Below are 25,572 nucleotides of genomic sequence, written 5' to 3' on the forward strand. Positions count from 1 at the left end.
TGAAGGTGTATATGGCTCTTCTGAGGCTGATGGTTCCTCTGAGGGGGACGGCTCCTTGGAGGGGAATGGCTCCTCCGAGGGCGACGGCTCCACTGAGGGGAATGGCCTCACTGAGGGGAATGGTTCCTCTGAGGGTGATGGCTCCTCCGAGGGGAATGGCACCTCTGGGGGGGATGGTTCCTTTGAGACAGTGAGCACTTCAGTTGCAGAAGGGCCTTCTGTGCTTTCCTCCTGCTGTGCCAGTGGGAGGCCAAGTAGGAAGGATCCCTGTAGGAAAGAAGGAAGAAAGATGAGGCAGAGTTTATTAAACCTGTCCATTTTAAGCTTCCTTCCATACATGTGAATCTTAAACTCCATTCTTTCCACAGTAAAATTTTTCCTACAGAGCCTTAAAGCAACATGTCCAACGCTTTTGAGGTGGAGTTCACTCTGTCAGCCCAGGCTGGAGTGCAGTGGCGCCATCTCTGCTCACTGTAAGCTCCTCAGCCTCCTGGGTTCACGCCATTCCTCCTGCCTCAGCCCCTCCCGAGTAGCTGGGACTACAGGTGCCCGCCACCGCTACCGCTAATTTTTGTATTTATAGAGGCGGGGTTTCACTGTGTTAGGCCAGGATGGTCTTGATCCTGACCTCATGATCCGGCCTACCGGGCCTCCCAAAGTGCAGGGATTACAGGTGTGAGCCACCACGCCCGGCCCGTCCAAATGCTTTCTAATGGAACTGTGTAAAGTGTCTTGGAAATGAAGAAAGGAAGGAAGGAAGGAAGGAAGGAAAGAAGGAAGGAAGGAAGGAAACAGGAGGATAGGGAGAAAGGAAGGAGGGAGGTAGGGAACTGGGAAGCCCCGCCAACTGCCCACAGGGACATGGGCTACACAGGCTGTACTTTGTGTGAGATGCAGGGACCACCATCCACACAACCCACTGGATGTGGGGGCCTGGCCACCATTGAAGACCACCAAGGTCATCCTGCAAGTATTTCCACATTACCATCTTATTGATTTGGTCCCATGGTTTTCAAAGCTTGGACTCGCAGCAACAGCATCCTCTGGGAGCTTGATAGAAAAGCAAATTCCTAGACCTCACCCCAGCCCCACTGATTCAGCAACTCTGGGAAGGAGCCCGGCATGCTGTGTTTTAGCAAGCCCTCCCTGTGATGCTGGGACTCTTCAGTGTAAGAACTGTTCATTTTAAGCCATCCTTCTGAGGAAGAAAGGGCTAGGTGGTGATGTTTGTAAACATACAGTGACTTGTTTCCAATTCTGAGAACACTATTATAGACAATTTGAAAAATAGAGAAATGAAAAAAGGAAAACCCAAAATTCTAACTAATCAAGGCTACATTCTTTGCTTTAGTTCTTCTTTCCTTTGGCATTTGAAAAATAACCACACTGCATTTTAACCTTTGTAATGCATTTCTAGCCTACTTCCCAGGTGTGGGGCCCCTGGAGTACTATGGCTGGGTCCACTGGCAGGGCTTAGTTTGGTTCTGCTGAGAGGAGAATCTTAGAGGGGGAGGTGGGGCATGAAGAATAGCGGTGGTGCCATGCAAAAAAAAAAAAAAAAAAATAGCAGGACCCAAAAAAGATGATTTTTATTTTGATAGGTATATATGTATGTATGTATGTATCTATGTATCTATCTATCTATGAAACACACCAGGATGACCATGTGCAGTCATAATATAACAGTTCCCTCTTAAATAAATTTACATTTCTTTCTTTCTTTCTTTTTTTTTTTTTTTTGGAGACAGGGTCTCGCTCTGTTGCCCAGGCTGCAGTGCGGTGGTACCATCTTGGCTCACTGCAACCTCCACCTCCTGGGTTCAAGTGATTCTCATGCCTCTGCCTCCTGAGTAGCTGGGACTACAGGTGTGTGCCACCACACCTGGATAATTTTTGTATTTATAGTAGACAGTGGGTTTTGCCATGTTGGCCAGGCTGGTCTTGAACTCCTGGCCTCAAGTGGTCCTCCCACCTTGGCCTCCCAAAGTGCTGGGATTACAGGTGTAAGCCACCATACTCAGCCCTACATTTCTTTTTTTTAAAGCAAGTCAACTTAAAGAAAAATACATGGAGCAAATGAAAGTGCAGATGGTTCCCAGATATGGCTGAAATCAGCAAGGTGGTCAGGAACTGAAGTCTAGAAAACATTTCTAGCAGGCTGCTGGAGCCACTTTCTCACTGGTAACTCCCCACTAGTGGTTGCCAGAGTCCTGTGCAAAGTCATATCCTGATGCCAAAGAGGACTCAGTCATTCTTGTCCTGGTGAGGGCGAGGAAGGCCACAGGCAGGTGTGACTGCTGGGTGAGGCTGCTGGCCAGACTCTCCCCTGCTCTACAGAGGCATCCTAACCTTCTGATATGGAGGGAGGCCAAGCTTTGCATCTCCAATGCCCAGAAGAGGGCCTGACACCAACAGATTGCTCTGGAACCATGCACAGAATGCTGATGCATGGCTGGATGAGTTAGTGGGAGCTTGGATACACTCCTTTTTTCAGATGCACATACCCCCAGGGAAACCGACTCTACCAGGTATACACATATACTACTGTACATTGTTTTAAATCAAGCTTACCCCAACTGGAAGCTGCTAGATACTAACAATGCTCTATGGTAAGGTTCATTTGGGACACACTACATCTATCACCTCCTCTTGGAGATTTACAGTGCGTATTAGCATATTCAAAGCTCTGAGAAGGTCTGCAGTGAGGAAACCTGTTAATCTCTGTAAGCCAGCATTTCCCAAACCTTAGTGGCCACAAAACACTTTATCCAACAAGGTTTAGGGACGCTGCTTTCATCCTGTTAAGTATCATCTGGTTTAATTGTGACAGATGGAGTTCAGGAGGTTCTGGCTGAGGAGGCCTGGCCCAGAAGAGGGACATGGAAGGAGGAGAAAGGCAAGGAGACAGGTCACAGTCAGACTTCCAACAGTAACCCCCTCCCTGGTTCTTTCTCCCACAAGAGAGGGTTGAAGTTAGGGTAAGGGTGTCAGTGAAAGAGGACAAGGTAACTGAGGGCCCTCTGATCAGCACAGTCCTGGGCATTTGAGGGTTCATGCAAGGGAAATAAGGGCCAGAACAGTAAATGTGTATAGAAGCATTTTATGAACAAGGCTGTTTTTGTCACTCTGGGGCAGGTCCTAGAGGCCAGTTGAGGTGGCTAAAGTTGCCCACAGCAGCACACCCAGATGGTGTCAGGGCTGGGGAAACAGCACAAATCCCAGGGAGGGAAACCTCCCAGCCCACCAGGCACACTGTAGGCAGACAGGGGCATGCAGCTTCAGGGTGTGCCCCAGAACCCAAACCATACCAACCTGGCAGCGGGGATGTGCCCATTGGGGTGTAGGCTGGTTCCCATTCTGTCTGGTTTTCTGGCTCAGTGGTGAACTCTAGGATGGCAGTAGTCTCCCCTAAGGGTACAGCAGTTGTCTCCTCTTCTACAGGGACAGCAGCCACACCAGGCACCACTTGGGTAGCGATCCAGTCCTCCACACCAGAGGGTGATGTGGGTGTGCCACCCTCTTCTTCTCCTGGAGAAGGAACCGCCGAAACCCCTAAAGGAGATGTGGGTAGTGAGAGTGAGTCCCTCTTTTACCAGTGACCCGTCCGTGGCTGGCCCTTCTTGAGAGAGCTAGGGGACTCTGAGGTGGGCCAGGCCCCACCACCTAGTTCAGCGGATGGCTGTTTGCCTTCTCGCTTAGTAAGAGCCATCGGCACCAGTGATACACTATCCATATGCACCATCAGCAGTTTAGTTCCGGTGATCTGGGTCATCTCCCCTGCAGAATCGATCATACATGCCAGGCATTGCTATAAAGGCTTATGTATATAAAATCACTTTATCTCACAACAGCTTTATGAGAGAGAGATGATTAATCTCATTTTACAGATGGGGAAACTGAGGCACAGAGTTACATGATTTGCCCAGGGTCAATGGCTTACAAATGGCAGATCTAGTCTTTGAATTCAAGCATCTGGTGCCAGACTCCATGCTCTCAACCGCTGAACAACGCTGCCGATCTTAGGGACAGGGATTATGTTCCAAGTGTGTCAGGACTAAAAATAGGAGGATGGTGCTTAAATTCCATGAAACCATCTCGGCATTTGAAAGTGTGAAGGTAGGATTCATGGGCTGGGGGTAAGTGTTCTGGCGTGGGGGGACCAGCAGTGGGCATGGTCAGCAAGGAAGCTGAACTGTGCAGGATAATATACAAGGCTGAGTTCACAGAGGGTCAGGAGTGGGCGGCTGGGGGTAGCATGGCTGGGAACTTCCTGGGAGGCTAACTGGCTTGGCTTCTGCTTCCCAGAGCAGGGAGACGGGCACTGGTACAAGAGCCTCATCAAAGCCTCTGGGAGAGAATTGAACTTGACTTTTAGAGTCTGGCTGAGTGGGGCTGAATTTCGAATTTTTTTTTTTTTTTTTGAGACAGAGTCTTGCTCTGCTGTCCAGGCTGGAGTGCAGCAGAACAATCTCGGCTCACTGTAACCTCCGCCTCCCGGGTTCAGGAGATTCTCCTGCCTCAGCCTCCCCAGTAGCTGGGATTACAGGTGCACACCACCAAGCCCAGCTAATTTTTGCACTTTTATCAGTAGAGACAGGGTTTCGCCATGTTGACCAGGCTGATCTTGAACTCCTGACCTCAAGTGATCCACCTGCCTCAACCTCCCAAAGTGCTGGGATTACAGGCATGAGCCACTGCTCCTGGCCTTGAATTGGGTTTTAAAAGTGACCCTGGATTTCTGGGAAACTTGGGGACACTCAAGTTTTTTTCCCCTTAAGTTTATTTGAGAATAATTATAGATTCACAGGAAGTTGCAAAGACACTCAGTTTTGATGTAAACTATCTAAAACATGGCACAGGCTGTTATTACAATCTACATTCTGGTCCATGCACCCAGACCCTCCATGGACTATGCAGGAACTCATCTAATCAGAGCCCAGCAATTCCCTGGCTGCGGTCTGGCCATGCTTATTATATTGCTTGATGACACCACTCTCAGAAGTCCAATGGGGAGTGATGGTTGAAATGGCAGCATATCCATAGCACAGGTCAACAAAAAACATGAATCATCAGTGCTTAGTGAAGAATAATAGAATAATTTGACTAAACTCATCACAAAAATATTTGCAAGCAGGAGAGAATTTGACAAGGATGTTCAAGTTACAGGTTGTATAAAATAAAGCTGTATATTACAGCTTTACATATATATAAGTATACGAAATAAAGCAAACATTTATTGAGCATTTACTGTGTCCCAGGCACTATGCCAAGGGCACCACGTGCACTCAATTAATTCTTGCAGCTCTCTCTGAAGTAGGAACCATTATATCTCCATTTTCACACAGCTATTAAGTAGCAGAACCATAACTCAGATTCAGGTCTGCCTCATTTCTAGTACAGATAAACACCAGCTCAAGCCCTTATTTATCTCTACTTGTCTCTGGGGAACTTTAGAAGGATGACCTTGCCTTGGGGTCAAAGCCTGCGCTGTGCTGGTTTCAGAGCTGGTTCTGCCCCAGAGGGACTGACTTTTTCTTGCGCTGATGGATGGGAAACTGGGTGGTGGCAGGACAGGGTGAACCCAGGTCTCCAGACAAAAGGGGCTGCTGGAGCCGAGGCGAGGCTGCATACCTCGGAAGCAGAAGGCATGGTGCCGGGACAGTGGGTCCGGAAGGCCCGTCTGGTTAGGGTAGAGGTAGACCGTTCTCACGCCTGGTTTGTCCCCACCGCAGGCAGGCCTTGGGGTGACGATGGGGTAGCGGAGGCTGCCATCGGCCAGCCAGCCAGCATAGCACTTGTCCAGGCCGCGGCTCCAGGCGGCGTAGAGCTGGCCCGTGGTGGCCAGCGTGGCATTGTGAGATTCACAGAACTCCAGTGCTTCCTGGAAGGTGAACTGCTCAAGACGTGTGGCGAAGAACACCTCCCCTGGGGGCAGAGACAAGCGGTAGGATATGACCCCCCCACACTCAGGCCAGGTCAATCCCTGCCCACCCAGGACAGAGCTTCTCCAACTCTCCTTACCAGGGCTAAGACTCAGCCCAGCTCCATCACCCCTTCTTTGACCACTCTCCCTTAGATTTTCTGGAACCCTGGGAAATAAGTGACCACCGCTCTGGTTTGTACTGGACTGGGCTATCCTGGGACACAGGACTTTCAGTGCCAAAAAAGTCAAAATTCCAGTCAAACTGGACTGAGTTGTTTCTACAACAATTTTTCCTCCTTCCCTCTTTTCTGGATTCTCCAGTCACACTTAGGCATCCCCTTCCTTGGCTAAGCAAGGCGGCTCACCCGGGCCCCCTCCAATCCCTGTGCACCCCTATACCACTGCACTTAACACTGTGACTGCTGTGGACCTGCCCACCCCACACCCTGGGAACTCATCCAGGGTAGGGCTGGGTCGCAGCACCTAGCAATGCACCTGGTACCTATCCGGTTCAGGGCTAGGAGAGTTTACACTTACTGAACACCTACTTGTGCCAAGAACTTTTCATACATATCTCATTTAATACTCAAAAAAACCTCTGATGTACATATAAATCACTCCCATTTTTATAGATGAAGGAGCTGAGGCTTAGAGAGGTTAAGTGACTTGCCCAGGGTCTTGAAACAAGTGAGTGGCAATGCCAAGATCTTTCTGGAATACCAGCATTTCCAAAATTGCATTCAGTAGAAATTTGGTAATTTTCATGGAAATGGAAAGAAATGAAAGAAAACAAAATAAAGGTCTGTGGTTAAAAATTGGGCAATGCTGAGTTAAAGAAAGTTAAGGAAGTTTTTCTTTTTCTTTCTTTTTAAATAAGTAGAGACAGGGTTTGGCCACATTGCCCAGGCCAGTCTCAAACTCCTGGGCTAGAGCAATCCACCCACACTGAGGCACCTCTGCCTCCCAAAGTGCTAGGATTACAGGTGTGAGCCACGGCGCCCGACCTAAAGAGGTTTTTTTTGTTTTTGTTTTTGTTTTTACTGCAGGACTTCTCAGTGCCTTTGATTTGTGCCCAGGCACTGGGAATCTCCAAGAAGGAGTTGGTGTATATAGCGTTTATTTATAATAAACTGAGATTTACCCACAGACCTCACTGCTTTTTAAAGGGACGGATGCTCCCCTGCAATGCCGGAGGAGACCACAGGAAACATTCAGTAGGAGAGCTGGGGCTGGATCTGAGGGAGGGCCTGGGGGCCTTCCTTTTCAGCAGGACCCTTTCCCACCTGGAAAGCTGGGTGGGATCAGGGGTGGGTGGGTGTGTGGTAACCCCCTCTCTTCTTTGTATCACCCTGTCAGCCCCCTGCCCACCCCCCTGCCCATCTAGGGCCCAAAATGTGAGAATGTGGCTGTACCCTCAAGTCTGTCCACATAGCAGTAGACATCGTAGGTCTCTGTTGACGGGCGCACGCCGTACGTCCTGACCCCTGGGCTGCTGTCCTTGTCACCCACGCATGGGGTCCGTGGGCTCACAATGGGGTATCTGCAAAGGAGAGTGAGAGGAGAAGATGAAGGCCTGTTTCGGGGGCTGGTAGATGCAGGGCCCTGGGCTGAGGCCAGAGGCCACTCAGGGACTTTGGTATGTCTTCAGTTGTCTGGTGGGATTCAAACTAGGAAGAAGCCCCTTATGCAGCAAGTTCTCTGGGCAGCCTGGGGAAAGGTCTGGTGGCTCCTGGGGGATTTCTGGCTTCAGGAGAGAGCGGCTGCATGGAAGGGCACTGGGTCAGGCTGGAGGGGAACGGGGCACTTGAGGAGGGGGCTGCTGCCTCTGTCTGATGGGGAGAAATGACCAAGAACTGAACATTACCCAGTGCCCTTCATCACCCTTTTGGGATATGCCTCAGTTGAGTCACTAATTAATTCATTAACCCACATGGTATTGGGTGCTCAGTGTGCTGGGGGCCGTGCCAGTCTGTGGCTCCTTAAGCCTGACCTCTTCAGCTGGGTTTGGGCTGGGTGAGGAGCATGGCTTCACCTGACGGTCTGGTCCCTCAGCCAGCCGGCGTCACACTGCTCATAGCCTGCTTCGTAGGCAGCCTGGAGCTGCTCTGGTGAGGCAATGACTGCCCCGGTGCGCAGGCAGGCCTGCTGCGCCTCCTCAAAGGTCAGCGAGTAGCGGGTGGATCCTGGGCGGTAGTGGAATACGACCCCTGGGTGGGGAGGAGGGGGAGAGGAAGAGGGAGTAGTCAGGTTCGAGGACCCATGGTGTGCAGTTCCCAAGGCTCCATGGGCACAGAGGTAGGCCAACTTCTGCTGCCTGACATATTGGATTTATCAGGGCAATGCAAGCTGAAATCCCACTTGGTAGCCATGTGGGTGTGATGGTGGATGGCAGTGTCCATCTGCCCCTCCCCTGTGTGGGAACCCCACCAAGGCCATTATGGAACAAGGCCACACCAGAGTGTCCTTGTTCATAGACTTGAGTTTGGGAAGCACTGGGCTCTATGCTACCTGACATCCAACTCTCACACATGTATTAAGCACCTAGAACATTGTCATCTTAGAATAGGAGTTGGAAGCATTTTCTGGAAAGAGCCAAATGGTAAATATTTTAGGCTTTGTAGGCTATGTGGCTTCTGTAACAACTACAGTTATCCTTCGGGATCCAGGATGTCCTCAGATACCAAAATCCACAGAGGCTCAAGTCCCTGATATAAAAGTGTACTATTTGTATAAAATCATCTCTAGATTACCTGTAATACCTGAAACAATGTCAATGCTATGTAAGTAGTGGTTATACAGTATTGTTTTAGATCTGTATTACTTTTATTGTTGTATTGTTATGTTATTGTTTCTTTTCTTTTGGAATATTTTCCATCCACGGTTGGTTGAATCTGGACATGAAGGACTGACTGTATTCAACCCCGCTGTGATTGTCCTCAGTTAGCCACAGACAACTTGTCCACAGATGGCTATGGCTTTGTTCCAATCAAACTTTATTTGTGGACATTGAAATTTGAATTTTATATAATTTTCATGTGTCACAAAATATTATTTTTCTTTTGACTTTTTGCCCCTATTTAAGAATGTAAAAGTCATTCTTAAGTCATGGGCCATATCAGAACAGCTAAACCCGGCCCACTGGCCACAGTTTGCTGGCCTTTGTCCTGGGAGGTCAGAGCAGTGAGAGACCTCAGGGGTCATCCAAGGCAGTGGTTTTCTAGTGGCTCTGTTTTGTGGGGGTGTCTGATGGGGCAAGGAGGGGCCCTGGACAGAAGGAGCCCCGGTTGTTCTCCACTCTACTTCCCTTAGATCTATGTGGCACATGTATCCGCTTGATGTAGAGACTGGATTCCACATATGACCTCATTTGAAATAAATCCTTGGTGGCAAGAGTGTGGACCTGATAGTCTGTCCTATTGTTTTTGTTTCACAGATGAGGAAAGCAAGGTCTGAGAGGAGAGAACATTGTCCCAGGTGCCAGGTTAAGTAGAAGGTACAGCCTTCAACTGCGGGAATCCCTTCCCTGCAGGCTAAGTTCTCTCCACTTGCCCCTGGATGCACCCACGGGCAGCTACTTACCCCCTGGCAAATGCGGCTGCCCAGGGACAGCGGTCACCTGCACGACGAGGTCCTCACTGGTGAATGCCGTGGCAGGGCCCAGGCCAGGTGTGGGAAAGCCCCAGGGCCTGGTGGCCTCTCCAGTCTCATTCTCAACCTCAGGGAAGGCAGTGGCCCCTATTTCAGGGGCAAATGTGAAGGGCTCCTCAGGTTCCAGGGGACTGGGGGAGACATCGAAGATGGGCTTTACGGTAAGGATCACACTGCCTCGGGCTTCACCCTCAGTGATGTTTCGAGGCAGTGGCAGCTCCATGTCAGGCCAGGTCACTGTCTGGACGGTGATGTCCTCCTCACCCCCCACTCCAAAGAAATTTTCTGGGATGTCCACAAAGTCTTCACCTAGGGGAGGGGCAAAGACAAGCTTTAGCCTTTCAGCCTGGGACCGGCTTGAGGGGGATGAGGAGTGGGCTGGAGATGAGCATGGCTCCTCCTCTTTCCCGGCTGGGGCAGGAGGGCACCACTGTGTGCTAGGGGCCTTGCCAAGCCCATTTCAGGGGTACTCAGCTATTGGCATTCATTGTAGGAGTCCCCACAGTTTCAAGATTGCAAAAGAGTGCAAGAGCTATCAGAGGGCAAGATATTGACCAATGAGCTGACTGCTCATAAAGATCAGTTCCCACCCCAACATCCCTTCCTGCTCAACACAGCTGCTCCTTCACTCGTCTCATGAGCACCTTGCCAACTGTCTGATGCTATAACTAACCAACAGGACCAGGTAAGGCAGTTATAAAGAGAAATCAGAAAATCTTGCAGAAAGCGCAGTTTGTGAAGTTGATGAAGGTGTCTTTGGAGAACTGCCTGTCTCATAGTCATGGAAAAACGAGGGTCTCATGAAAGTGATACTACTTCCAAAAGAGTAGTTAGAATACCAAAAGGTTAAGAGAGGCTTCGAGGGGGAAATCCCAACTACTGTTGCAAAAGTAACCCTCTTCCTGTGAGATCAGGTTGTGGAAATGAAACATGTAATGAGTTATCATTGTGTTATTACCACTTATACCATAAAAGTTTTGCAACTCCTCATTCATGTGATGCATTGCTTTTTCCTCCAAGAATTAGCATGTAATTATGATTAGCATGTAATTATGATAGCATGTAACCCAAAATGTGTTAAATGGAAGATAAAAACTTACTTGAACATTTTGGTGTAATTTTTCAAAATAAAGTCCCCATCAAACTTTCCCCTACTCTTTTCAACAACATTTTGTGGCTGGGTACAGTGGCTCATGCATGTAACCCCGCTGGGATTATAGTTACAGCCTCCCTTTGGGAGGCTGAGGCGGGTGGATCACCTGAGGTCAGGAGTTCAAGACTAGCCTGCTCAACATGGTGAAACACCATCTCTACTAAAAATACAAAATTAGCTGGGCATGATGGCGCACATCTGTAATCCCAGTCTACCTGGGAGGCTGAGGCAGAAGAATCGCTTGAACCTGGGAGATGGAGGTTGCAATGAGCTGAGACTGCACCACTGCACTCCAGCCTGGGCGACAGAGTGAGATTCTGTCTCAAAAATCATAAAAATAATAAAATAAAATAACATTTTGCCCAACCTGGGCAACATGACGAGACCCCATCTCTACCAAAAGGAAAAAAAATTAGCAAAGCATGGTGGTGCCTGTATTCCCAGTTGCATGGGAGGCTGAGGTAGGAGGATTGCTTGAGCCCAGGAGGCTAAGGCTGCAGTAAGCTATGATTGCACCACTGAACTCCCGCCTGGATGACAGAGTGAGACTCTGTCTCAAAGAAAAACAAAAAAACAGAACACAACAAAACCCCTTTTGACCCTCCTTTTAGACACATTCAATTTAAAAAGGCAGACAGCAGCACCCTCCCATGGGTGCCAGGGTCTCATGTCTGACCCCCAACATCTTCCTAGGTGGGTACCCCATCTCCCCACTAGACAGATGAGAAGAGTGAGGTTCACGGCCTTGACTTTGCCAGGGTTGCACAGTAGTAGGTGACAGAGCTTTGATTCAAACTGGAGAAAACAATTTGGAGGCTTTTAAGCCTCTCGTGTGCTGATCCGATGAGACAGGGCTGGATACGCTGCAGTCTCAAGAGTCTCTACCTTAGTGCTTCCCAGAAACCAGTGAAAATGGAGGGGTGTCCTAAAAACATGGGGTTCAGGTACCCAGTGGCCCTTTCGAGGGCAAAAACCAACCTTCCCTTTCCAAGATCTCCTCGTTCTCTAGGACCCCATTTTAGTGGCATGAACTCCCTTCCCACCACCAGTCGTGCCCCACCTGTGTAGCAGATGGCGTCGTAGCGGGATGAGGGGTCAGGGTAGCCCGTCTGGTTGGCGTGAAGGTAGACGGTCCTCACACCCAGGAGGTTGCCACCGCAGTTGGGCCGGGCCTTGGAGATGGGGTAGCGCACGCTGCGGTCGGCCAGCCAGCCGGCACTGCACATGTCCATGCCAGCCTGCCAGGCCAGGTAGAGCTGGCCCGTGGTGGCCAGTCGGGCACCCAGCCGCCGGCACTCATTGGCTGCTTCCTGGAAGGTGAACTTCTCTGGAGATGTTGCATAAAAGACCTCACCTGTGAAGGACACAGCCAGCTGGGTAAGGGTCTCCTCCCCCTCCCCCTGCTCTGCACCCCCAGAGAGATCCACACTTTTCCACGAGGTCTGGGGAGTCCTCTAACTTCCCAAAGTCCTGGTCCCACATGTCTGTATCTCAGATCTTGCCCTTCATTACTTATTTCTGGGCTTTTGTGTAGGATGACATCAATTTCCTAAAACAAGGGGACCAAGAGAGAAGCAGCAAAAATGGCAGAGAGATTGGGCAAAGGGTAGAGCAAACTTAAAATCTGGGAGGAAAATTCTGCTCAAAAGCCTCTTTGCCCCATTTGCATTCCACCATTAGGGGGATCTTTCCTAGGAGTTAAGCATTGCCCACTCAAGGCAAATCCTTTTAAAAAACTCAAATTATCCTGGGAAAAGCAGGATCAGACCTTGAGCCCTTGGAGCAGTGGTTCCCAAACTGGGGTCTCTAGACCCTGAAGAGTCCGTAAGGGCATCATTTGAGGACTGTGAGCTTAAAAAAAATTTCCCAAAACCTAACAAGGTTGTGTCAGGGATAAGGGTAAGGCGTAAGGGTGGGGGCGGTGGGCATCCACTCACAGGGGCGGTTCTGGCTACCCCTGCTCAGTGGCAGCTCTAACTGGCCGTTCTATTTGTCTGTGGTTAGCCAAATGTGGGAACACACAAATAACTTGTTACCGAATAGGCAGGTCTGCCCCCTGAGGTGGGAATGCGGCAGGGGGCTATGGTGGTGAGAAAGCCTGGCCGTGGCCCCTTACTCAGAAAGTGCCTGTTGTCAGCTCTTCTCCCCAGCCTGGAGGAGCTGTGGGCACTGTACTCAGGTTGGGGAAGCAGGGGGCAGGGAGGGAGGAGACAGGCATTGCAGAGTCTGGAATGTACAAAGGAGTATATGGATGCAGATGGGGGAAAGGGTGTCATACACGTGTGTGGGTAACTCTGTGACCAAAATCGGTGCCCTTTACAAAACAGAAAAAGTCTAGGTTTCTCTCCGCCACCTCCGGCTCTGTCCAGGAACAGAGCTGGGGTTGCCCACAGGGACTCTGGGAGAGGGTCGCTGGGTGGCCACCTGCCCTGGGAGCTTCGTTGCTGGTGTAGTGTCGCTTGTGAGGGTAAGGCTGGGCTGGACTTTGACAGCATGGTGGACCTTAGAACAGGGATGTGCTTGTCACAGCAGCCAGCGTTTCGGCTGGGAGGGGCAATCCCAGGTGAGAAACCTCCTGTGACACGTGCTCTTGGGTACAGTGGTGACACCAGACATTTTGCAGATGTTGGGGCCACTGAGACCCTCTCCAAAGTGGAGCGGGAGGGGTGCAGACCTGTGGCCTCAGCCCACCTCCCTTCATGGCAGAGGAGGACGGAGTGTGTCAGGCCCTGAGCTGGCACCCTGTGTCAGTGGGGAGATGGGGAGGGGAAGGGGGCCTTGGGAAGGGAGCTGGGTGCCTCCCGGTGGGCAGGGCAGCTCACCCTCCATCTCCTCGGCGAAGCAGTACACGTCATAGGTCTCGTTGGTGTCTCGGATGCCATACGTCCTCACACCAGGAAACTCATCCTTGTCTCCATAGCAGCCTTCCCGGGGAGTGTGGATGGGGTATCTGCCAGGAACCCGAAATGGAGGTGTGACATTCAGGGGACAAAGGGAAGCCCATGGCCTCTGCCCTTGAATCCTCCTCCCTCATCGGAGGCAACAGTGACTTAATATTGCATTTGACCATGTCTCTTCTGAATATGTCAACTGCCTATCCATTTTTACAGTGAATCATGATTAATGGCAGCCCCCACTACCCAATATTTAGTGGTACAAAACACACTTTCTCTATCAGGGTCTCATGTATTTTTTTTCTATAAAAGGCCAGACAGTAAATATTTTAGGTTTTGCATAGTCTCTGCGGTGACCACTCAACTGCCACTGTACCATGAAGCACCCACGGATATGCAAATGGGTGTGACTGTGTCCCAATAAAACTTTATTTACAGAAGCAAGGGGTGGGTTGGACTTGGCCTCTGGGTCATAGTTTGTTAGGCCTCGCTGTATATCATCTGTGTCTCACGTCAACCCAATGAGGTAGGTGCTATCATCAATCTGCTTTACACTTGAAGAAACTGGGGCTCAGAGGTGTTAAACGATTTGTCCACAGTCACGAGCTTCCAAGTGCCAGAGCTGGAATTTGAGTCCAGTTTTTTCTTTTTTTGAGATGGAGTCTTGCTCTGTCGCCCAGACTGGAGCGCAGTGGCACGATCTCGGCTCACTGCAAGCTCCGCCTCCTAGGTTCATGCAATTCTCCTGCCTCAGCCTCCTGAGTAGCTGGGACTACAGGTGCCTACCACCATGCCTGGCTAATTTTTTGTATTTTTTAAGTAGAGATGGGGTTTCACCATGTTAGCCAGGATGGTCTGGATCTCCTGATCTCATGATCCGCCCGCCTTGGCCTCCCAAAGTGTTAGGATTACAGGCGTGAAGCCACTGCACCCGGCTGAGTCCAGTTCTTTACGCCGCCCAGGTGTGGGCTCTTGCGCTGTGCTAGACTATTGTCTCATCTTTTTTTTTTTTTTTTTATGGCTTTAGTTTTTGTATCCTAAGATCTCTTTTCCTACCCCGAGACTGCAAAGACATTTTCCTTTGTCTTCTTCCTGAGGCTTTGTGGTTCTAGCTGTTGGAGCTATGGTGCACCCGAAATGAGTGATGATATCATCTTGCCTTCAGGCTTTGTGGTTCTGGCTGTTGGAGCTATGGTGCTCCTGGAATGGGTGATATCATCTTGCCTTCAGAGTGCATTGAGATCCCTTGAGGGCAGGGTCTATCTGGACTGCTCCGCACCTCACTCCCCAGCAACTACACTCAGGGAAGGATGTACCAAAGGGTTCAATTTATGTCTTGCTTTATTAAAAATAAAAAGGATGGAAGGTTGTTTACAAAAATACTGAAGACACCAAAGTTTAAAAGTGAGGAAATCATGGCAAAGAAAAAAATGGGTAGGAAAAAATGACGCGTAGGGCAAGGTTGCTAGCAGTCCCTCATCCCATTTGCAAGAGAGAATCACAATAACAAGGGTTTGGGATGGGTCACTGAGCTCCTGTTTGGCCAAGGTATGACCACGGCCCCTAACCTAGACTGGCCACAGTGTCATGCTGGCACCAGCTCAGTCTGGCCAATGTTCCACCCAGCACCCGCCCCACTCCCCTGTGGCCCCTGACTCCTGGCCCCCACTCGCTGGTGGGCTGGGGCTCACCTGACAGTCTGGTCAGCCAGCCAGCCGGCATCACACTGGTGGAAGCCGTCTTCATAGGCGGCCTGCAGCTGCTCGGGTGTGGCAATGATGGCACTGTTCTGCAGGCAGGCCCGCTGCGCCCTGTCAAAGTCGAGGGTGTAGCGTGTAGAGATGGCTCTGTAATGGAACACGATGCCTGCAAGACACATACACGCCCACAAGCGGAAGAGCTGGTCAGGCACAGTCTCTGATCACCGAGGCCCTCGCAGAATAGTCAAAGGGACTTTACGGAACTAGCTGGTCCAGGCTGATGCATGACCCCCTGTACACCTTTGCATGTGATGCTTCTGAATTTGCTGGAACACCCTGTAATGGGGAGCTCACTATCTTACAAAGCATTCCTTTTTGAAGACTTATGATAATCCTGATAATGAGAAAGTTCTTTGAATTAAACTAAAATCTGCCTCCTTATAATTTTTTCTTTTCACTCCAAGACCCCCATATTGCGTTAGGGGAAAGAGACACTCAGAACCCCCTGCACCCTCAGCCCAGGGTCATCCTAACAGAAACCCCATTTACGATGTGCCCAGGAGTGAACCGTCTTTGACAGAGCCTCCCACTGTACCTCCCCCTGGGAAAAATCTGGTGTTGACCGAAGTCCTGAAGCTAACCAAGGACCTGACTGTTCTCCTTGGGCCATAGAGAGAAAGAGACCAGGGAGTCTTCAGTCCTTGCTTTGGCTTCTGGAACTGAGAATGAGAGTGGAGAAGGGGAGGGAAAAGACACCAGGATGAGCTGTCAGGAGACTGCTCTGACTCATTTCCAGGGTAACCTCAGGCAAGTCACTTGACCTCAGTTTGCTTGTCTGTAAAATGGGCACGATCACAAGAGCCACCGGATCACGGGATTCTTGGGAAGCACAAACTGTCAGTTACCTGTGACCATAGCCAGGAAGTATTTAATGCTCCCTAAGTCCAGAGAGAATGATATTACCAGATCCATGTCACAGAGGAAGCAGCTGAAGTTAATTAAGTAACTTGGCTGAGGTGCGTGGAGGAGCTGGTTTGAAGGCCAGCCTGCCTGCGCCCGCACTGCAGAGACTGCTGTGGGTCTTTCTGCGGGTGAAGCAGCGTCTGTCCCTGTGGGAGGCTCTCACCTTTCACCACGACCTCCAGGGTGGCCTCGCTGTCCTCGATGCCATGCATCACCTCGCAGCGGTAGACCCCAGAGTCATTGGAGCGCAGGCTCTGAATTTCCAAGGTGGCGTCACTGGGGATGGCCGGGTAGTTGGGCAGCGAGACTTTGTCCTGGTAGGCACTGTTGACCCTCACGCGCCCTTCAGTGGCCACCAGCAGCACTACCTCCTTCTCCTTGGACACACGGCTCCACTTGATTCTTGGGGCCAGGGGGGCAGTAGAGGGGGCGGTGGTCACAGGGTGCATAGGGTCGATGAAATAGCAGGGGATGGTGAGGGAGGTCCCCAGGAGGACCCTCAGAGGGGATGGTTGGGGGATGCTGACACTCAGCGAGTTGTCATGGTCTGTGTGAGAGGGGTGGGGTGGAAGAGAGACTTGTTAGTGCCTAGAGAGGACCACCCCGCCTCCCCATCCATCCTTCCAGCAATGCACTCTCTTGAGAGAGCGAAATCCAATGAGTGTGTCTGTCTGTACAATGAGGATGCTCCTGTGCCATGTGGGAATCCCCAGGAAGGCTTGCAACGCCCTTTCCAGAGCAGCGTTCCTCAAGACCCCTGGCCTCTGCACCTCCAGAAGGAAACTATGGAGCCAGAAAAGGATTCCAGAGGAGGGCAGGGGAGATGTCAGGGTCAAGACCACCTCCCTGTTTCTCAAACTGGGGTACTGCAGGGGGCACCAAAGCATGGAATAAAACAGGACCCATCTACTTGGAGTGACAGCTTAACTCAAAGGTTTTGGGAAAAATTATTTTGGGGTAGAAAAGTAATCTACACAATTTTAAAGCTGAGACAGAAAACTTCCAAGATGTGTCCCATTTGGGGAGGTCTGCTTTGGGTGCAAGCCTGACTTCGCCGCCGGGACAAGTCACTCTCTTCTGCTGTTTGGGAGTTGGGGGACGCGGGTGGAGAAGCAGCCGAGAAGATCAGACATTTTGGTGCGCAAAGAGTCAGATGCAGGAGAGGCGATGGGGTAGGATCAGACTCCAAAAATGTTAACATAATGGAAAATGTCAATAGGGGAGGTGCAACAAGCTTACCAAATCTTGTTAGAAGTAAAAGATCTGCTGGGAATGGGGGGAAAAAAAACAGCTTTCCAAAAAAAAAAAAAAAAGAATGGGAAAAAACAAAAACAGCTTTCCAAAAAAAAAAAAAAAAATAGCAGCTTTCATGGAGACTCATACATGTATGAAACCTGTGCTTTCAGGAGAGCCTACAGTTTGAAATAAAAAATGTTTCAGGCTGGGCGCGGTGTCTCACACCTGTAATCCCAGCACTTTGGGAGGCCGAGGCGGGTGGATCATGAGGTCAGGAGATTGAGACCATGCTGGCTAACACGGGGAAACCCCGTCTCTACTAAAAATACATATATATATATATAAATTAGCCGGCTGTGGTGGTGGGTGCCTGTAGTCCCAGCTACTCAGGGAGGCTGAGGCAGGAGAATGGCGTGAACCCGGGAGGCGGAGGTTGCAGTGAGCCGAGATCACGCCACTGCACTCCAGCCTGGGCGACAGAGCAAGACTCTGTCTCAAAAAAAAAAAAAAAAGTTTCAAATATTTGTGGGTGGTAGATACATCACAGGGCAAGGGCCGGGGAGCCAGGAATGCTTGGAGTCCAGCCCTTAACCTTCTGATGTCCCGGACAGTCCCACCAGCCCCTTCCACAGGCATCTTCCTCCGAGTGCTGGGCCCTTGCACCCTGGACATGGCTTGGTTTTAGCAGTAGTGGTTCTCAGGGGAGAGCTGAAAGGGACCGTGGTGCCCAGCTCAGCAGTTTTTAAAGCCTCACTCAAACCTAATGAACTGGTTTCCCTGTGTGGGCAGACCACCCCTGGGTACAGCCAGGGGCTGCATGGCTGTGGGTCTCCCAGCAACAGTACAAATGAAGGCCCTTGTCCCATATGTCTACAGATGCAAAAGTTGTAAATCAGGCCAACAGATTGTTAAGTTCTATGTCCTATCTTCCTATTTGACAATGATACCTTTCAAAATGACTGAAAGAAAAGATTTAAATTCAGAATTCTTGGATTCCTTGGTGTTTTGCCTTGGGATATAGTGACTGGGTGAGAGCATGGGGAGCTGGGCCCCCTTCTTTTTCCCATACTGACTGCACTGTGAGGGGGTCTCATGTGCTGCTGTGCTGGTCTCAGCCCCACAGCCCTGCTCTGCCCACACCCCATACAAACAGCCACTCCTTAGCCCCTCCCTTGGGCCCAGGGTGGCTCCCACCAGAGGTGTGGTGTCCCTATAGGAGGATGGACCCATGCAGGCCCTGGATGTGGCCTGGGCCCATTTGGATAGGAAATTCTGGGCATCCTGGGACCCCAGAATGTGCTGTAAAGGAGAAGTGCAGATTTGGGTGGACACATTGGCCCTACTGACTCCCCTTCCTTTGGAGAGGGTTGAGGCTGGAGGAGGGCCAGTGGGGGCCTCTAAAATACACAGCCAAGTGCAGAGTCCTCTCTTGTCTGGGCCTAGGGGAGATATAACTTCCCTTCTGGGGTCAAGCCCATCCTAGGGTCAGTGGAGGGTTTGCTCATTTGGTCCAGTGCTCGATTAGCAGTAGACCCAGCGCCTGCCACATGCACGAGACCAGGCTGGGGCTTCCGAGGATGGTTTGCAAAAAAGGCACATACCTGTCTGACTCCCTGGGGCTTTTCTCTGGCTGTCTCTCAAGTGACCTTTCTTCTGTGGTGCTCCAGCCAATCCTCCCTCAATGGCCCTTTCTCCACTGGTTTGTCTATGTCCTGCCCCTCCTGCAAGCTCAGTGTGCAGCAGTCCTCACTGAGATCCATGGAGGGAAGGAGGACACCTGCCTGGAGCTCTCCCTGCCAGCTGTCGGGACTCGAGGGCAGCCAGGAGCAGTGTTATCTGAGCGAGGCTCCTGGACGCGTGTGCCCGCGCATGGGTGCTGTCCCATCACAGTTATGCATGCATCAATAGGGGAAGGGTGGGGCCAGGAAAAGGCCAGGAAAGGGGAAATTATATCCCTGGGACCAGTAGCACCAGGATCAGTACCCAGTACTCAAACCCAGTACTCATGCCTACTGAATACGTGAGACTTGCATAGGAATGTCCTCACCTGAAGTTTCTACAGTGACAGCTGCAGCAATGACCCTCAGAGTCACGAAAACCCAGAGTAAAGTGGTCATAGTTCACCTGGAAGAGGGGAGGCAGAGGCATTATTTAGACAGTGAAGGCTTGGTGAGGTCAAGTAGAGTCATGTGACATATGATGCGAAGTGATAATTCCACACCCAAGGACCTGGAATCATCTCCAGAGGAGGAGGCTGCACATGGTTTGTGAGATATTTTCTTCAAGAATTCTTCCCTCACAAAACCTTCACAGGTTTCCCAGTTTAATTCCAGGCATTAGGTTAATAAACCTAACCTCCCATCTTTCAGCCAGTGAAGTCTCATCTCAATGAGTTCCTGTGATGGTTAATTTTATGAGTCAACTTGACTGAGCCGGGGCACCCAGACATTTGGTCAAGCATTGTTTTGGGTATGTCTGTGAGGGTGTTTCTGGATGACATTGACATTGGAATCAGTAGACTGAATAAAGCAGATGGTCCTCCCTAATGTGGGAGGGTCTTGTCCAATCGATTGAAGACTGAATAGAGAGAAAAGACTGACCTCCCCTGAGAGAGAGAGAGAATTCTTCGTGCTTGATGGCCTTTGAGCTAGAACATTGCTTTTTCTTCCCTTTGGACTTGAACTGAAGCATCAACTCTTCCTAGATCTCAAGCTTACTGACTTTCAAACTGAAACTACCCCAGTCAGTTTGTGTGGGTCTCAAGCCTTCGAACTTGGACTAGAACTACACGCCAGGTCTCCTGGTCTAGCTTACCAACTTACCATGCAGACCTTGGTACTTGCCAGCCTCTATAATTGCATGAACCCATTCCTTATAATAATTCTCTCTCTCTCTGTCTTGTGCATGTGTGTGTGTGGGGGGGGGGGGGGGGTATGTGTGTGTCTGTGTGCATGTGTCCTGTTGGTTTGTTTCCTTGGAGAACACTGACTCATACAGTCCTCCAGGCCCAGAGAAGTGATGAGTTGCTCAACACTCCTAATGAAACCTGGTCCTGCCACCAACTTCAAATCCAGAGATCATGTGTGTTTTAGAATGGACCAGCCTCCAAGGTTTCAGGCAAGATTTAGGGGCCTGGTTCATGGCAGGGAAAAGATATTCACCTAGAGAGCTCTTGAGGAGGCTGTGGGATGAATGGATTAATATTTTAGGAGAGAAATTAGACCTAGGATGCTGTAGCTCTCCTTCTAGTTCAATGACTTCATGTGGATTAGAAAGACAAACCTTCCTTAGTGTCATCTGCTGGAAAGCTGACATGGTAAGTACAGAGGTCTGTGACAACCACAGTGTAAACGTGCACAACTGGAACCCTGACTCCAGCATAGGACCCAACAGAATGTACAGGAGACCCATCGGAGCAGTGCTCTCAACCTCAGCTGCACATTGAAATCACCTGGGCTTCAGCCTGGACCTCAGGATTTTTAGAGCTTGGAAGGTTCTAAGGTGCAGCCAAGATGGAGCACCGCTGCCTAGAACACGTGCAGTCTCATTACAGACACCTCATCTGACCTTCCCTCCACGGCGCATGCCTGGTGATGTTCCCCGAGTTGTTCTGTTGGATGGACTTGCATCAGCACCTACCCTGCCCTTTTGGTTTAAGAAGTGTTTGCATCACAGAGGGAGGGAACCTTGGCGCAGATGGAGGATCTGGGACTAAAGAAGAGTGGAGCTTTCAGCAACGCCCGTGGCGTTCCCAGACCTTTGCTCTATCAGAGCCCAATGGCCCAGCAGGTGTCGCTCTTGGCTCATTCACTGCTAGCTGGGGCTGGATGGATTTGGGGACGAGGGGAGCACCCCAGGAGTCCCTAGGCTCAGGAGGGGTGTTGGGAGGGCACTGGTGTTCCTATCCAGGAATGCCAGGGGCAGGGGCAGGGGCAGGGTGGGCCCAGGACTCCGAGTGACTGTTTCTGCCTGTCGATTGAGCGTGACATCTTTCTACCACCTATGCTACACATACGAGTCACCCCAGAAATGAAAGGGCTGTCTATGGGTGCTGCTGGGCGTATGAGGTGAATGCATGAGGCACGTCATCCTCACACTGGAGAAAGTCTGGAAAATCCCAAGGTTCTGAGAAGTAGCCCCTTGTGTCTCCTTAGGGATTTTTCTACCTAGATGCTGCCTTTTAAAGGAAAGTCTCTGGCTCCAGGCTGTGGCACCATGAGGGGCTCTCGTTCAAGCTCCGTGTGACCAGTGGCGGCTGGGAAATAGTTCCCCAGAAGGCAGAGGGCAAGGTGTCTTCTCCGCTCTGGGGAGGGGTCTAGACTTTCCGGCTCCTCTCTTCCCAGAGCCTCAGGGATTCGTGTTCAGACACAAGGCCCGCCTGTTCTTCCCTCAGAACACCCTTCATTGGGAGGTTGTGTGTATGTTTTCGGAGCTGTGTTTCTTCCCTCACTCTCTGAACAAGCTGGACATTGTCCGGGGTTGTAGGAGTGCTCTGTGGGGCTTGGACGGCTTGATTTCTCTCCCTGGCCTAGACCAGGAAATGGGAAGGAATGAAAAGAGGTGGGGAGGGGGAGAGTGGGGGTGGGGGGATAGGGGTGGAGTGGGTAGAGAAACTAATTTTATTTCTTTTTTTTTTTTTTTAAAGACAAACTTTGGGATAGAAATATCGCAATAAATATGCTCTTGTGTTTTTGTGTGTTTTCTCAGCTGTAAAGAAAATAGGGAGAAATTCCATTCTGTCTGGTTTCCAAGTGTCTCCAGAACTCACTGAGCCTTTTATGCAAGAAGACTGACTTTGGCAGCCCCGAGTCCCAGCACGGCCCTGTCAACAGGGAGACCTTTCTCCATGGGAAGCTGAATTAGGTGCTGACGGGGCGACTGCATAGGTGAGGCAGAGGAAGGGGACAGGGAGCCTGAAACGGAGAGGGGAGCTTGGGGAGCAGGAAGGGGATGCTGGGTGAAGGTCAGGTGAGACCCATGTGGTTTGGGTCCATCATCAAGGAACTGACTTTCTCGGAGAGAATTATGTGGAGATTTGGTAGGGGAAAGTGAGGTGCTTTTAGCTTGAGCTGAGGCTGTGTGAGCATGCCTGCATGTGTCCCGGTTGGAGACAAGGAAACCTTCATCTCCTCATCAGCCAGACTCTATCCCATGGTTGTCTACCTGGCCAAGGTCTTGGCCCGGATTCCATCAAATTATGGGATTGAACAGGCAGCTCACCTACTCTCCCTGAATGCCTCTTCCAGCAACATGTGCAGTGGAGATCCCTCCTCGACCTGCGTGGACCCCTACTGCTTAATAATCCAGGACCTGCCCCATGGCTGTTTCAAAGACTGAGTGAGATAATGTGACAGCCATCATCCCTCTTCAAGGCTGGACACTGTTTCTTTGGCTCTGCACCCAGCACAGGCTCTGGCACTCAGCAAGCATCCATCAATGCAACTTTCCTCCCACCTCCCTGGTTGTCAGGCCTGAGTGAGCCTCTCAGAACTGGGGGATTGGAAGAGAGTTTAGTGGTTGTAGAGAGGCTTCCTGTCCCAGGATGAGGGTTGGACTAGATGACTTTCCATAAATAATAAAGCAGCGTTCATTTCAAAAACAACATTACCATACTACCAAACATTTGGAAAACAGGACAATGGGAAAAAAATGACCATCATCTACAATCCAAATCCTCATTATTAGTGTTTTGATAGTTTGCCTTCTAGCCACCCAGGCTGGAGTACAGTGGCATGATCTTGGCTCACTGCAACCTCTGCCTCCCAGGTTCAAGCAATTGTCCTGCCTCAGCCATCGAGTAGCTGGGACTACAGGTATGTGCCACCATGCCTGGCTAATTTTTGTATTTTTTGGTAGAGACAGGGTTTCACCATGTTGGGCAGGCTGGTCTCAAACTCCTGTCCTCAAGTGATCCACCCACTTTGGCCTCCCAAAGTGCTGGGATTATAGGTATGAGCCACCTTACCTGGTCATTCAAGTCTTTTTTTTTTCTTTCAGGTATCTACTTGTGTTTTTTTGTAATTGTAATCTTTTTGCATGCTAGTTGCCTTTTCCACATAACACAATGGACCACACAACTTCTTTTCTTTCATTCCTTCACTACTGATGATCATGATGCTTTACAATTATGACCTCCCTGCCATGAATCCTGTATATGCAGCTTTAGCCTCTGATTGCATGGTAGGTGCTCATTCCTTCACAAGGTGGCCCATTCCATGGCGGAGTAGCTCCAATTGTGCTCAAGAACTTTCAAGATTGAGTCAAAATGGCTCACCCACATTATAATTTCCACCCAAGAGTTCCACCATCAGGAGCCCCACAAAACACATCCCCTCCTCTTTCACAGGACTCGTGGTGAATCTTCAGAGGTCCAGTCTGCTTCCTGTCTGCTGTTCTTCCATGGAGACATTCCTGGTCCCTCCAACCAACCCTTCCTCCTGTGGTGGCCTTCTGGACCTCTCTTTACCCCCTGGAGCCACAGAAGGTCTAAGCTGTGATAGACCTTAGTGAACATCAAGCCTAACTTCCTCATTTTACAGGTGAAGAAACTGAGGCCCAAGGAGGAGACTGAGTTGCTCAAGGCCATATGGTAGGTTGGAAGTGGAGCCAAAACCAGAACCCAGCGCCAGGGGACCTGGCCCTCACAATTCCCAGCATTAATGAACTTCATAAGGTAGCTGCTGTGTCTGTCTTGTTCTCCATTGTCTCCCTGGCACCCAATGTAGTGTGTGGCACAGAGAGATGAAATGTCTGTTGAATGAATGAATGAATGAACGAATGAATGAACAAATGGTGGCCCGTACATCCTTAGAAGTAATCTCCTCCAACAAGGCCTTGGGGGGAGGAGGGCTGAGGATGGGACTAGAGGCTCATATGTGATGAGCACTTAGGTGGTGTCCAGCTGAATGAGGTAGACCACTACCACTTCACATTCAGTAAGTCTCAGCTAGAGACACACTGCTTGCTTGTGATGTGCATGGCTGTATTGATTAATGGTAACGCTTCAGTGCAGCATGTGACTTTGGGAAGGTCATAGGCCATTTGCGGCCCAGAGGAGGAACAATCCGGGTCACCCCTTCCCAGGGCTCGAAGGAAAACCAGTGTTATGCTACAGCCAACTGACACCAGCCAGCTAGAGTCCATTTTACGCATCTCTTTCCAATTTTGTGTTTGGTGACATCACACTGGTAGTGTGAAACTGGTTATGATGGGAGTATGTACACCATGTATATCAGCAGACACTATCAACAAGGTAAGACCTCTTCTTTTCCTTTTTCTTTCTTTTCCTTTTTGAGAGTGGATTTACCAGCACACTACTGAAGTAACTACAGCCATGGGTCACATAATATTTCAGTCAACAATGAACTGTACATACGATGATGGTCCTGTAAGATTCTAATGGGGCTCACAAACGCCAATCACCTGGTGACGTTGTAGCCGTCGTAACGTCATAGTGCAATTACTTCATTTATTTTTACAAATTTAGTGTAGCCTAAGTGTACAGTGTCTATAAAGCCTACACCAGTGTATAGTAATATCCTAGGCCTTAGCGTTCACTTACCACTCACTCACGCACCCATCCAGAGCAACTTCCAGTCCTGCAAGCTCTGTTCATGATAAATGCCCTATAGGTGTACCATTGTTTATCTTTTATACAGGATTTTTACTGTACCTTGTATATACAAAGGGAGGTATTTGTTTATCCAAACCTATCTAAACATATAAAAGGTACAGTAAAAACACAGTATTGTAACATGCTGTATGGGTGTGTCACCTAGGAGCACTAGGCTATACCATATGGCCTAGGAGTGTAGTAGGCTGTACCATCCGGGTTTGTGTAAGTACATTTTAGTGGAGGGGTCTCCACTGCACATGTTGCTGGATGACAAAATTGCCTAAGAATGCATTTCTCAGAATGCATCCCTGTTAAATGTTGCATGACTATAATAGTAAAGAAAGAAACGGGCTGGGGAAGGATAATGAGCACTTTTCTTTCCTTTGAATGAAGTTTCATTCTCCATTCATTGTGCTGTCCTTCATGTGTCCCTGGGGACA

At 50.0% G+C, this 25,572-nt stretch overlaps 1 protein-coding gene across 1 annotated transcript in view; it reads right to left on the reverse strand.

Annotated features, from left to right (window-relative positions):
* Positions 1-21,353, reverse strand: part of ACAN (aggrecan) — a 40,667-nt gene extending 19,314 nt beyond the window's left edge. The window contains 12 exon segments of the mRNA XM_031668373.1: positions 2-232; positions 234-267; positions 3,313-3,552; positions 5,632-5,925; positions 7,336-7,463; positions 7,956-8,130; positions 9,503-9,880; positions 11,785-12,078; positions 13,547-13,674; positions 15,310-15,484; positions 16,445-16,828; positions 19,565-21,353. Of these exon segments, the coding sequence (XP_031524233.1) occupies positions 2-232; positions 234-267; positions 3,313-3,552; positions 5,632-5,925; positions 7,336-7,463; positions 7,956-8,130; positions 9,503-9,880; positions 11,785-12,078; positions 13,547-13,674; positions 15,310-15,484; positions 16,445-16,828; positions 19,565-19,634 (2,531 nt within the window). The 5' untranslated portion in view covers positions 19,635-21,353.
* Between the last annotated feature and the right edge of the window lie 4,219 nt (positions 21,354-25,572).

Source organism: Papio anubis, chromosome 7 (assembly GCF_008728515.1).
Source record: "Papio anubis isolate 15944 chromosome 7, Panubis1.0, whole genome shotgun sequence".
Taxonomy (NCBI): Eukaryota; Metazoa; Chordata; class Mammalia; order Primates; family Cercopithecidae; genus Papio; species Papio anubis.